The following is a 13,246-nucleotide window of genomic DNA, read 5'->3' on the forward strand; positions in this document are numbered from 1 at the left end:
AGGTACTGTATCACCCAATTTTGGACCAAGAACGCTTCAAATTTCCTCACAAAAATTTCCCTCAACCCTTTTTTTTTAAATGAGCTATCCCTAAATCTGGCCAACATTGGCCGGGTAGAAAATGCATTCAACAAATCATGCGATCATGACAACTTTGAAAGGTTCCATTTCTAGGGTGGCGCCATCTAATACAAAAGAAGGAACTAGTAAGTTGTACTTTTGAAAAAATAGCGGTGATACAGTACCTTTAATTAAAAGAACGGCCTTTACCTAGGCTAAACATGTAAGGAATTAAATATTAAAATGAAATAAATGATCTCTTATTACAATATGATAATTAGTACATTTAATTAGTCTTAAAAATATTCAAGGACTTTTGCTCCACCCGCCATTGGTTTTGTGGCGTCTCTCAGCCAGGGAGAATTCAACCAATGCCTTTAGAGGTAAGTGGTTCGATTTAACAGACGCCAATAAAAAAATGGCGAGTGGCGCAGTAGTCCTTGATTATTTTTAAGACTAATTAAATGTACTAATTATCATATTGCAATAAGAGATTATTTATTTCTTTTCAATATTGAATTCCTTTTATTTTTAGAAAAAGGCCGTTCTTTTTATTAAGGTATAATCAGTTATGTTACCTGAACTTTTCCTTTAACATTGACATTTAGCTTGTGGCCTAAAAGTAATTAGGAAAGCAATTTGATGATCTGAAAATTATTTCTAATCTGAGACCATTAAACAGAGATAAGCAGCTAAAACCCCCGTTTTTCTAATGGCATCGCCCCTAGCGGGAGAGTCCCGAAACTTTTCGACTCTTAAGCCTTATGTTACGGCTATGGTTTGAGTCGAAAAAGTTTCAATATTGGTCGCGGCGTGGCGCTAGCGAGGCGCTGCCCAAAAAGAATCGCACTCCATTACGCCATTCTAACCCACGTTATAATGTGGCAACTAAACTCAACGGTTGTGACGTCACACGAGGTAGGAATAATATTTATTTGCTTGGAGCCATTTTGGGGGAAGGAATTGTGAGGTGTTTATGTCAGCGAAGAAAACAGTGTTGGAATAGAAGGTTAAAAAAGCAAAGAGAGTTAATTGGAGAGGAAATTTCTAAACGCATGACGCGGGGTGACCACATTTGTACTTAAAATGGTGGTCAGGGATATTGGCGAAATTTCGTCAGGAATAAACTGGAAAAGTCGGGGATTTTCAATATAAATATTTCGTCCGAACGCTGTCAAGATACAAACGCGGAAAATGACCATGAAAGCGGAGACGTTGATGCCGAAGAATGCGTGTCTTCAAAGCTCAGACCATGCACCTAACCATGGTCAGAGAAAGCAAATGGTCAATGCGTAGCACGCGCCCTCACGTGTCTCCCGACCGCAATTTATTGCCGATTTTATATAAGGTTTGGTGATAAACTCGCGACACACTACGGCGCTAGTGTCAGGCGTTGCTCTAAGTGAACCTAGCTCCCTATTCAGTTGCTATACATGGTTAGTTGGTCTGAGTTGAAAGACGGGTTCAGGTCCATCAAGGAATCATGTCCGGTCAAATGGCGCGACTGGACAAATGATACAATTAACTCCACCATAACGGTCTTTCCCAAACGTTCTACGTTAGTTTGTCGCCAAGTTTTCATATAAATTTTTACCTCTCCGGGTGACGATGACGTCATGGAGAGGAGTCCTGTTGTTTTAAGTCTTAGTGCACGGGATAAATGCATGCACTTATAAATCCCGTCCACAAATGCCTCCTGCTTTCGGCAAGCCAAAACTAGATTTCGCAATCAAAGTCACCTTCTAGTGTATCCACGTGACCCACGCTCTGCTTTAAAGTTATAATTAAGTTTCTCAACGAGGATTATGTAACTAAGGCACTTGATTGTATTTTTTTTTTTTACGATTTCCCTTTCAAAATTTCATCGCCTTTCTTGACATTAGTATAAACTTTCGCTCAGAATGTGCTAAGAACCCTGAACACAATGAAACGAAAATGAGTGTTCTTGTCTCTCGAGAGTTTTAGAGCGCTCTTTCGAGTGATTAAACTTCAAAGTTTGTCCCGACTGCCAAATTACTTTCAAAACCGCATGGCAACGCTTCAAACACATCATCATAGCTGTTATCGAGCTAGCGAGTACGTAGTCATTTAATGGTCCAGTCTCCATGGCAACGCCGTTAATCACCCTCTTCTTGAGTGTGACCTAGTCTAATATCGAATAAGCAATTAGACACTTAATCCCTTAATCGTTACGCCATTTACGCGTAATGTTCATTTTAAATAGGTTAAATAGCGCAAAGTCATAAAAGCGAAGCTATTTATGAATATGCCCGAGATGCTAAATTGCCTCGATCTTCGATTTCATGGAATATAAAACAAGTTATATAATAAAATAAATATAACTGATATTAATTATTTTAATCGCCAGTAATTTCCCTTAACTCTAGTTAAGTTGTTTTAAGAAACGTTATTCCTAAAATAATTTTAAACATAGCTATTTTGACGTTTAAATTCAAGCGTATGCTTCTTTAACAATTAAAATCAGGGTATATAAGTTGGTCGACTCCTTATAAGGGATAAGAAATAGCGCAATTGCGTAAAGTTTTGGTGAAAGCCCTGTAACCCTAGCTGATCACCGCGTACATCTTAACCCTGACGATGATAATGGAGTATTGATTTCTACTTGTCATTTATTCATTGATAAACTAAGTCCGTTACTGTGCTTATAAAATCATGGTTAAAACATTTAACTTGTTATCTAATCTGCCTAACCCGGCTTCTCGTTCCCCCAGAAATCAACAATGCCTAAGGCGAACATTTTCTTTTATCACAAAGAACCGCAACCCGAACCTTCACCTTGATTCGGCAGAGTACGTCTTTCAACTGCAGGTATTAGAGACAACTGAACAATATAGTAGGGGTCGCTTCTACTGAACCAAGTTCTGAAAAATAACATGTTAGTTGGCCGATATACACCTTCATAAGCGTGTTAAATGGAGTGACAAACTAATTTTTGATGTTAGAGGTAATGTAGTAATAACCAGTGTAAGAAGAATACAATTTTCCAAATTTCCGGGAAATTGAGAAGACATTCGCTCAGATTTTCCAACTGCGAAAGCGGTCCCGTGGGGTGTAACAACAGACAGACACACACACAGACACGTGGAAATTAGAACCTCTCCGTGAAATACGTCACTCGGAGAGGTAAAAAGCTAAGGTTATAACAAGTTGGGAAAACCAAAATATTACCTCTCCGTGTCAAGAGGTCTACTACAAACGTATTTACTTAGATATGGAATTATTTCACTTTTTTGAAGTAAAAATTTACGAAATATTGAAGCAGTATTCCAAACATAGCGAATGTACAGTAAAGCAGACGACATTTTACATCCAATAAGGATAAATCTTGGACACATGGAAATCAGTCAATGGGGAAAAGAACAGGAAATGAAGTCTTCGCTTCAGCTGTTTAGCCTATATTCTGAAAGCTACATTCACAACTGGTTTGCAGTGTAAACACTATCGTCTCGTCTCACCTCAACAATATTCTTAGTTTGCCAACATGAATGTTAACATTAAATAACAACAAAGCTAAATTGTAGCTAGACGCACTAATAGTCAATGCGCACCATAAAGAGAATAATAAGTCTGTAGTTAATACCCGTTTACCATTAGCCCTTTTACTAACCTTATTATTATTATTATTTAAGAGTGTATTTAACTTTCGGCTCACTCTGAACCGTTGATGTCTCTTCATTTCAGACACGAAAATCAAAGCCACAATTTTACTTCACCGCAGGCCTCAATTATTTACTCTTTGTTTCACTAAGCCTATTGCGGATAAAACTTGTTATACGCGCCGGAATCTAGGTCTTAGCTTTCTTCATGAAATCACTAACCCAAGGATTATTCTATATACAGATGTAGTATAGCTTAAGCAATATATAAACAGCCATTTCAAATAACAATATTAAAAAAAAATCTTTGGAATATCAAAATGAAACAGAGCTTTAAAGCTACAAAAGTACTAAATGCATCATAATTACGAAAAATACTTCCACATATTCACTTTATATTATGGAAAAAGGGAATATTAAGGTTCTGTATGATTTCTTAACACATCAACACAAGGCTAACTGCTAACGCGACGCACTAGTGTAACAATGGACGGACACACACAGACAACCCTAGTGGAAAAAATGATTGGAAACCAATCGGTGACAAATTCGATCCTATTGGTGTTTGAAGATTTCTATTGGCGACCTATAGGAAATGATCTGCCAATAGAAGTCCATTTCATTCCGATAACCATCCGATTGGAAATTCTATTGGGAATGAATTGGGGTTTCTTGCCATTTCAAGACCATTACATATCCAATAGGTTTCCAATAGGGAACTCTATTGGACATGTATTGGTCATTTTTGCAAATTAAGGTCCTTTTAATTCCCAATAGGTTTCCAATAGGGAACTCTATTGGACATGTATTGGTCATGTTTTCAAATTAAGTTCCTTTTAATTCCCAATAGGTTTCCAATAGGGAACTCTATTGGACATGTATTGGGCATGTTTTCAAATTAAGTTCCTTTTAATTCCCAATAGGTTTCCAATAGGGAACTCTATTGGACATGTATTGGTCATGTTTTCAAATTAAGTTCCTTTTAATTCCCAATAGGTTTCCAATAGGGAACTCTATTGGACATGTATTGGTCATGTTTTCAAATTAAGTTCCTTTTAATTCCCAATAGGTTTCCAATAGGGAACTCTATTGGACATGTATTGGTCATGTTTTCAAATTAAAGTCCTTTTCATTTCCAATTGGTTTCCAACAGGGAACTCTTTTCATTTCCAATTGGTTTCCAACAGGGAACTCTATTGGACTCTATAGGAGAGGCCAACTAGTAGGCGCGCGAGAAGCCAAAAAGGGTCACGGTGGCGCCGCCAGACGGCGAGTAAAGTAACTAAAGTTCAAACAAATTATGGCTCTATAACGTGTGAAAAAACAGGTATTTTTGGGAAATCGGAAAAAAGACAAATCTCTAGCATTTCCTTTATTATTTTTGGAGTTAGGAGCGATGCAATCAATTATTAACCACATGTTTCGATTTGTTGTTCTTGACATGGTTTTGAATTTTTATTAAAACTTTAGTTACTTTACTCGCCGTCTGGCGGCGCCACCGTGACCCTTTTTGGCTTCTCGCGCGCCTATTAGTTGGCCCCTCCAGGCTCTCCTATAGAGCCCATAGCTCGTATCCTTCCTCCATGGCCATGCTCGTTTCTCTGGTCAAGGTTTAGCCCGCTACAACGCTCGATAAACTCAACTCGACTCAATTTCAGCGTTATTATTGGAACTAATTCATGAAATCCGATTAAATCTTGCTCCAAATAGGTTTCTAAAGGATATTCAGCAATTTTCTAATGGTAAGAACAACTTTATCACGTTTTTGAAGCTTCTAAAGTACTGCTACTCGCTAAGCCTTGGCCCTTGTTTTCAGAGTTTGAATTTGTAGAATCTCTAAAACGACATAAAAGTAGTTTTTACCTTTAGAAAAGTGGTGGATATCCTTTAGAAACGTATTCATTATAAATGAACGAGACATTTTTGATAAGTTATATTGACGATGATTAGTGATGAACGTAAAACGATGATTAGTGATAATGAACCTCAAGAGATAGTCAAAGGCATAAGAGATCATGAGCCCCAAGGGATGATGAGAGATGGTGGGTTAGTGAGAGTAAATTACGGTAAGTTTCTTCTAACACACAAGAGTAGACTTCCCTATATAGTCTCAATTTCTAATAAATTAACTCTTAAATTGTTACCAGATGATATGTCTAGTGATGACGAGGAGATGCGCAGTAAAAGTATGATATTTTTTCTCTTAAATTCTTAAAAGCGAATAGGTCTTTGGAAAAATTATGAGTTCCACATCATAATTATCATGGATCTGTTTAGATCAAATTACTTGTTTTTTAAATCCATATACAAGTCAAAAATAGTAAGCTTCTCTCTGAATTTTATCTTCCATCAAAATGCAAGAGAGAAGCTTATTAAAGGCTCCACCCCTACATAACGCGCTTACCCTCCCTTTAACATATAGTTTTTCAAAAACTCTGTAGATTAAAAAAGTGGATTGAAACCATTTTGCTTGTGCCATATTTTTAATGTTAATGTTTCAAGTGTGGGTGTGGGTGTGTGTGTGCTTTTTTTGGGAGGCTTTTGTGTCATTCTCAGTTTCTCACAAATTCATATTGAAATGTCAGAATGTACAAAGTGTTATAAGGTGTAAATGAATTGAACTCTTTTGCACAATCCTAAGTGTTCCAAATAAATCTAACGGGGAGTTTCATTATAGAAGCTTGACAGGAACATCGTCAAATAGGTTCAAAAAAAACTAAGGCGTTAGAAGCGAGGCAACTAAGGCGTTAGAAGCGAGGCCATCTCTTACTCCACAAAAGGTTTCGGCTATTAAGAGTAAGTTTAAAAAAATGAAAGCTTAAAAATTTGTATCAATCATACAATAGTAACTGTTATTATTGCAGGTAGTGTTCGCTACTACGCCAAGAAAAAGGGGAAAGATCAGTCTGCCCAGGAGATGGCGGCTAAGGCAGTGAACCACGCCCTGACCCAAAAAATTTCCGATTTGCGAAAAAAAATTATTGCCGCGCCAAATTGAAAAAACCAAAAAAAAAAAAAAATTCCTTTTTAAAATAAAATATTTCAATTGTGAAGGTTTTATTAGTATTGTGGAGCCTGTGGTAATTAGTAGGGGTGTGCGAGCCCTGAATTTTCAGTTTCGAGCCGAGCTTGAGCCTTGAAAATTTTTCTTATCGAGCTTCGAGCCGAGCTTTGATTTTCTTATCGAGCTCTCGAGCTTTAAGGTTTAGTCAAAAATTGGGTTTCGAGCCTTATCGAGCTTTCAAGTTAGTGAAAAATCGGATTTCGAGCCTTAAGAATGTTCTTCTTTTTAGATAAGACGACTTTTGATTATTCTAGCTTGTTTCAGAAGGAACTAATTGGCATTAACCTTAAGCTAAGTTTGCTAAGACAGTATCACGAAAGTAAATAAAAACAAGTATCAAACAGCCTTAAGTTTTTAAAAAACTAAAGACTGTTTGATTATTTGATACTTGTTTTCGGCGGGAAAAATGGCGCCAATTTCCTCCAACAACGCGGCTAACGTAGGATGATGAAATAATTTCTTTGTCTGGCATCATGTTTATCATGCATGCTACGAACAGAGCATGAACTTTCTATATTGATGGTTCATGCTACGAATAACTCAAACTCAAACTATAAGAGCCAATCAAAAGTCGTCTTATTTATCGGACCTGGTTCTGTGTCACACCATTTCAAAAGCCAATAAGAATTAAGCTTACATAAACCCCTGCGCAGATCGAAAAAGTAGTATTTCGCGCATCCAGGGTTTTTGAGAGATGGTTGGGAACTCAATTTTGGCTATCGAGCTTTAATCGAGCTTTGGGTCAAGGCTCGAAAACGTATCGAGCTTTTCAAAAATCGCTTATCGAGCTTCGAGCCGAGTACTCGGCTCGAAGCTCGATCGAGTACTCGAACCTTTTCGAGTACTCGCACATGCCTAGTAATTAGTTTGTTCGCCATATTATTAATTAATTTTCATATGTTCTGTGTGAGCCTATGGGTCGGTAATTGGTCAGTCTTATGGGTCGGTAATTGGTCAGTCTTATGGGTCGGTAATTGGTCAGTCTTATGGGTCGGTAATTGGTCAGTCTTATGGGTCGGTAATTGGTCAGTCTTATGGGTCGGTAATTGGTCATTCTAATGGGTCGGTAATTGGTCATTCTAATGGGTCGGTAATTGGTCAGTCTTATGGGTCGGTAATTGGTCAGTCTTATGGGTCGGTAATTGGTCATTCTAATGGGTCGGTAATTGGTAAATCTTATCGGTCGGTAATTGGTCGATCTTATCGGTCGGTAATTGGTCAATCTTATCGGTCGGTAATTGGTCAATCTTATCGGTCGGTAATTGGTCAATCTTATCGGTCGGTAATTGGTCAATCTTATCGGTCAGTAATTGGTATATCCTATCGGAAATGTGACGAAAACACTATTGGTTTCCTATTGGTTCCCAATTGGTTTCTGAACTGCGTTTTCCCAATTGGTTTCCAATCATTTTTTCCACTCCACAAGGAGTATAAACCCATTAGTGGAAGCAGTTTTTTTTTTCCGAAACAATCTCGCTTATGTTTATACTCTCTAGACTTCGCTAAAAACGTATTACTACTACGCAAAATATTAATAGACAGGGAAGGATTGATACCATTAAAGAAGGAGCGCAATATTATCCATATTTTCATTTCATATACAGAGAAAAGAAATTATTATGTTTCTGAGAGGAGCTTCCCATTTAGGTTGTTGTTTTGAAAAATATATCGCAATGCACGGGCCTTGATAGATAGGAGGCAATGAATGAAATATGTCGCATGCACGGGCCTTGGCAGATATAGGAGGCGATGATAATCTCTCTCTTTGCACGAGAGGTTTATCTTTAATATTTAAATAAATATAACTATTTTTAATTATTTTAATCTTCAATAATTAACATTAATAATAGTTAAATCGTTTAAAATAAAGTTATACCTATTATCATCTCAAACTTTGCTAATATTGACGTTTAAAGTGAAGGGTACCCCTCTTCAAATTTTGGGGTATATATACGATTCGTTTCCATTATAATAGTAAGGAAAAAGCGCAATTGCGAAAACCTTTGGTGGCGATCCCACCTTAGGGAGGCTAGACGTTTCTCGTAACCCTAGCTGATCGCCGCGTATATCCTAAAACCAAACGATGATAATGGAGTAGAAGCCAATGATACAGATTGGTGTCTATGTGGAATAGACGGAAGACCAGTGGATGGTGGTGTTAGAAGGCAGTGTAAGTGCAGACGGGTGTCAATGTGGGATTGACAAAGAACAGAAGATGGTGGTGATTAGAAGCCAGTATGTACAGACTGGTGTCCACGTGGAATGGACGAAGACCAGAAGATGGTGGTGATTAGAAGCCAATATGTACAGACTGGTGTCCAAGTGGAATGGACGAAGACCAGAAGATGGTGGTGATTAGAAGCCAGTATGTACAGACTGGTGTCCATGAGGGATGGACGAAGACCAAACATGGTGGTCTGAGAACTCAAGTATAGAGTGGCCAACGGAGAGAAATACAATTTTCTAAATATCTGTGACCTGTCAATGCGGTCCGGAAATTGGGAACACGTTTGCTCCGATACGCAAACTGCGAACGCGGTCACGTGGGTGTAACAACGGACAGACACACAGACACACACACACACACACACACAGACACGGCCGTTACAGAACCTCTCCTGGACTACGTCACACGGAGAGGTAAAAATAAAAGGTTATGAAGGGGTAAAAAATTCCTCTTATGGTATATTAAAACTGTGAATTAGCAACGTCAAGAAGTTTTTTCTACTAAAAAAAACCAAATGTTAAATTCTCAAAAACAAGGTTAGATTCTTAAAAAACCTCACGGAGATAAGGGCGGTGCCAAAGACATTTTAACGTTCAAAACGCTTAAAAAACTCGGGAAACCAAACCCGTGTAGATTTGCTTTAGTTAAACGAAATATCTCAGTGTATTTTATGATTCGGTTTGGATTGGATCAGTGGCGTTGCTTTAGTCAGTCTTATTGTTGATTCCAAGTATTGATAAGTCGATGATGGAAGACTTATACCGTGCCTTACGCCTTGCCATGGACAACAACGACCATAATTCGGTGTCCATCGTGCTGTTTGAAAATCGTGGTCGTTTGGACGCGCCCTATTTCGGTCGGACTCCCTCGCAAAGAGCGTTGATACTCGGTGACGTGGGCGTGGCCCTATTGCTGATTCAATACGGCGTCAATATTCACGTCTTGGACGAGAACGGAGACACGCTCTTACATTTGGCCGCCGAGAGGAACTTGACTGATGTTGGCCAGGCTTTGATAAGACGCGGTGCGCAAATCGACGCTCGTGGCTCGAAGAATATGACACCTTTGTTAATTGCCGCCAAGAAGGGACATTTAGGTAAATTGACTTTAGTATTTTGGGAAAAATATTTAAAGGGAGGGTGAAGTGGAAAATCAATAGTTTTTTATCGAATCTTCCACTAATTACGAGACCTGTCTGCATAGTGAAACATATGGGAAATACATCCGAATGATTTTAAATTCAAATTAGTATGAGATTTCATGGATAATTTGAAATAAGGACCTCCAACCAATCACGAAACAAAATTACCTAAAGACTATAGTACCCTGGGTTTTTTTTTGGGTTAGCACAGAAGTAAATAGGGTGAAGTAGGTATCTCCTGCTTTAGCCAATTTAAGGCGTCCCTTTCCCGTAAGAACACAATTTGCGGTGAAAAATTTTAATTCATCCAATCAAAGAAGGCAACTTATCGAGAGAAATTTTCCTACACGCGACACCACACGGACATAAAGCTAACTAAAATCGTTTAACCAGGGGCAAGCGAAAATAAACTAATATCGGGGAAGTGTATTCATCCGCGAGTTCCATCTAAAAACCGCAATTCTTGGAAGGCACGAAGAAAAAGTAATAAAAAACAACACTAACTCGACTCCTCGCGAAACCCCCTTTTGATACGTACTTCCGATTATTTACTTCTGGTATGGGTAAATGTTACGTTTACACATGGTAAGGGCCTCTAGTGTTAGCGCTGTGGAGTTTTCTACTCCAGGATCAAACCTTTTTTCTTCAACAAACTTTTTTTGACGTAGACGTTACGTGTTTGGTGTTAATTTCAATCTCGTCTCTCTTGAACTGTTTTTAGAAATGTTGCATTTGCTGTTATCAAACGGGGCTGAGTTGAACGCCATGGATTACCGCGGCCGAAGCAGTCTGTATTTGGGGGCATTACGCGGTCACAAGGAAGTGGTGAGCGTCTTGATAGCGGCTGGAGCCAACCCAGATCTCTGTGACGACAAAGGCATCTTGCCCGTCGCCATTGCCTACAGAGTTCGCAACTTGGATATCGGAGATTTCCTCGTTCGGACCGGATCTGCGCTACCACCGGTTAGTACCACCTTAGTACCCATGCAGTTTGACTAACACCGAATAATAAAAATAAGTGTTAAGGTTATTCTTATTTATATCTATAAAAAGTAAATCAACTGACTGACTGACTGACTGACTGATAATCAACACCCAGCCCAAACCGCTTGCCCTAGAAGGCTGAAAATTTGCAGGAACCTTACTCATCCCTAGTAGTAGGCGCGTACTAAGAAAGATTTTTCCAATCCGCCGCCATCTTAAAAAATGGCCCCCAGAAATGTAAAAAATCTTTTCTATGCAACAAAGTCCGCGCGTTTCAACCGATTTCACAAATATATAGTACACTGGCTTCCTTTAACCTATAGATGGGCTGAATGGTCTTTCCGGTTCGATTTTTTGCCATCTTTTTAAATGGCGGCCAAAAATGTAAAAAAACTTCTCTATGCAACAAAGTCCGCGCGTTTCAACCGATTTCACAAATATTTAGTACACTGGTTTCCTATACACGGGCTGAATGATCTTTCGGGTTCGATTTGTTGCCATCTTTTTAAATGGCGGCCACAAACTTAAAAACCCTTCATTATGGAATAATTTCCGCGGGAAAAGTAATAAAAAATGCATCCCTAGGGGCTGACGGGCAACGCCGAGTGCCTTCGCTCCTAAGGTGCTTCAAAAATATTAGTCATCAGTAAAATCTACCCATTCTTTATATCCTTTTGATGGAAGTTCTTGATGGAAGCCGCGGGTAACAGCTAGTAAACCTATATTTTTCAACTTATTCGACTACTTACAGCAAAGGCATCCGGCATGGCCCCTCAACCAGTCAGGACATTCTTTTTATTTTTCGGGCCATCATTTTACAATATGGCACCAAACCGAACCCCAAAAACCATAATTCCCGTCGATAGGTTATAGAGAACCAGTGTAAATTGTGTAATAAATATTAGTGGAATTGGACGCTTACTCTACATTTCTGGCCGCCATTTTTCAAAATGGCGGGGGATTGTAAAAGAATGTTCCTTATTGCGCACCAACTATGTAAGAGTATCGCCGGTGCAAATTTTCAGAGTACCAGGTAATACGCTTTGCGGTGGGATTTGATTAAAGGTTGGTCAGTCAGGACTGCATTTGTTGGGCGTGTCTAATTTTCCAAAATGTTATTTAGGCCTAGTAGCAAAATATTTAATTAGTGTATACCTTCGCTTATGGACTGGTTCTAATTAAAAAAGGTTGCTCTCCTTCGACCACTGACCATCCCTACGTCCACTAACTTATAATATTCCCAAGGTCCATAATTTCCTTTTCAATGTTCAATAGATGGAATATTGTCTAGTTTGACGCTAAATTATTCTTAAAGTATCCAATCAGGATATCAGAATGAAATTTAATTTCTTTATAACCCCATTGAGTTGTCCTATTAAGCCACAATATCAGCTCTACCCAATTTTAACTGAAAGTTATTTTAATTCCTGGTCAGATGCCTTTGCCAAGAGCCGAATTGGAATGCGCCACCTTGAAACCGCGTCAAAGCGTCTTAGAACGTTGTCTGGAACTGACCGAATTGAACCTGATGTCGCAACGTGACTTGGACGCCTTGTCCACCGGCGAACTGGTTTGGCGAATGGAGAGGGATCGAACCATGAACGAAACTCAAGGAAACCATACGCGAATCAAGCAATTGGAAGAGCAGGCCAAACTTATAACGTCCGCCATTAATAAAGTCCGAATTGAGATCGAGGTCTTGACCAATAAGCGGGGATACTTGGAACGACACAATGATCAGTTGAAAGGACAGTTGGACGAATTAAGTAGACAACCGGATGAGAACGCTGCATCGAGCCAACCTACTTCAGGATCTTAGATGAATTGTACCGATTAAACACAGGACTATGGATCTCGAAATTATTCGGATGATCTTAAAACGTGACAAAGGCTTAATTGGTTGTCTAGTAGCGGTTGTTACCTACCCCAACAGGGTTTTAGCTTTAAATTAGATTACAGATATTAATATGTAAACGAGGCTTCCCGAAATTTTTATTATATTGATAATACCCAGAGTTTTAGCTTCGAAATTAACATTTAATTTCTTAAAACGTGACCAACGGTTTACCGATAGATATTTATTATATTAATTTTAACCATTATAAGAATATTTGATATATATTTCATTAAAATAAATTGCCTTTTTTAAGAAA

The 13,246-nt window shown here is 38.6% G+C and overlaps 1 protein-coding gene and 2 long non-coding RNA genes across 6 annotated transcripts; 2 read left to right on the top strand and 1 right to left on the bottom strand.

Moving 5' to 3' along the window:
* Window position 1: 1 nt before the first annotated feature.
* LOC149713002 (uncharacterized) lies at window positions 2-3,137 on the bottom strand. Its single transcript, XR_016370409.1, has 5 exons — window positions 3,008-3,137; window positions 2,857-2,942; window positions 1,655-2,208; window positions 639-707; window positions 2-185 (listed from the first exon to the last, which is right to left on the bottom strand). It is a non-coding gene; the product is annotated as an uncharacterized LOC149713002 (long non-coding RNA).
* Window positions 3,138-4,947: 1,810 nt separating this feature from the next.
* LOC149713003 (uncharacterized) lies at window positions 4,948-6,730 on the top strand. 4 transcript variants are annotated; one of them, XR_016370412.1, is made up of 5 exons: window positions 4,948-5,419; window positions 5,547-5,743; window positions 5,825-5,863; window positions 6,382-6,473; window positions 6,542-6,730. It is a non-coding gene; the product is annotated as an uncharacterized LOC149713003 (long non-coding RNA). The 4 variants fall into 4 exon arrangements; XR_016370411.1 differs by having other exon boundaries at window positions 5,178-5,419; window positions 5,494-5,743; XR_016370414.1 differs by having other exon boundaries at window positions 5,186-5,419; window positions 5,494-5,743; window positions 6,355-6,473.
* Window positions 6,731-9,565: 2,835 nt separating this feature from the next.
* LOC149713004 (uncharacterized) lies at window positions 9,566-13,246 on the top strand. The gene is made up of 3 exons (XM_089843409.1): window positions 9,566-10,064; window positions 10,831-11,072; window positions 12,529-13,246. Exons 1-3 carry the CDS (start codon window positions 9,713-9,715, stop codon window positions 12,910-12,912), a joined length of 978 nt encoding a protein of 325 aa, XP_089699535.1. The 5' UTR covers window positions 9,566-9,712; the 3' UTR covers window positions 12,913-13,246.

Source organism: Phalangium opilio, unplaced genomic scaffold (genome assembly GCF_054372755.1).
Source record: "Phalangium opilio isolate 3A_F unplaced genomic scaffold, DU_Popi_V2 ptg000009l_1, whole genome shotgun sequence".
In the NCBI taxonomy this organism is placed as follows: domain Eukaryota; kingdom Metazoa; phylum Arthropoda; class Arachnida; order Opiliones; family Phalangiidae; genus Phalangium; species Phalangium opilio.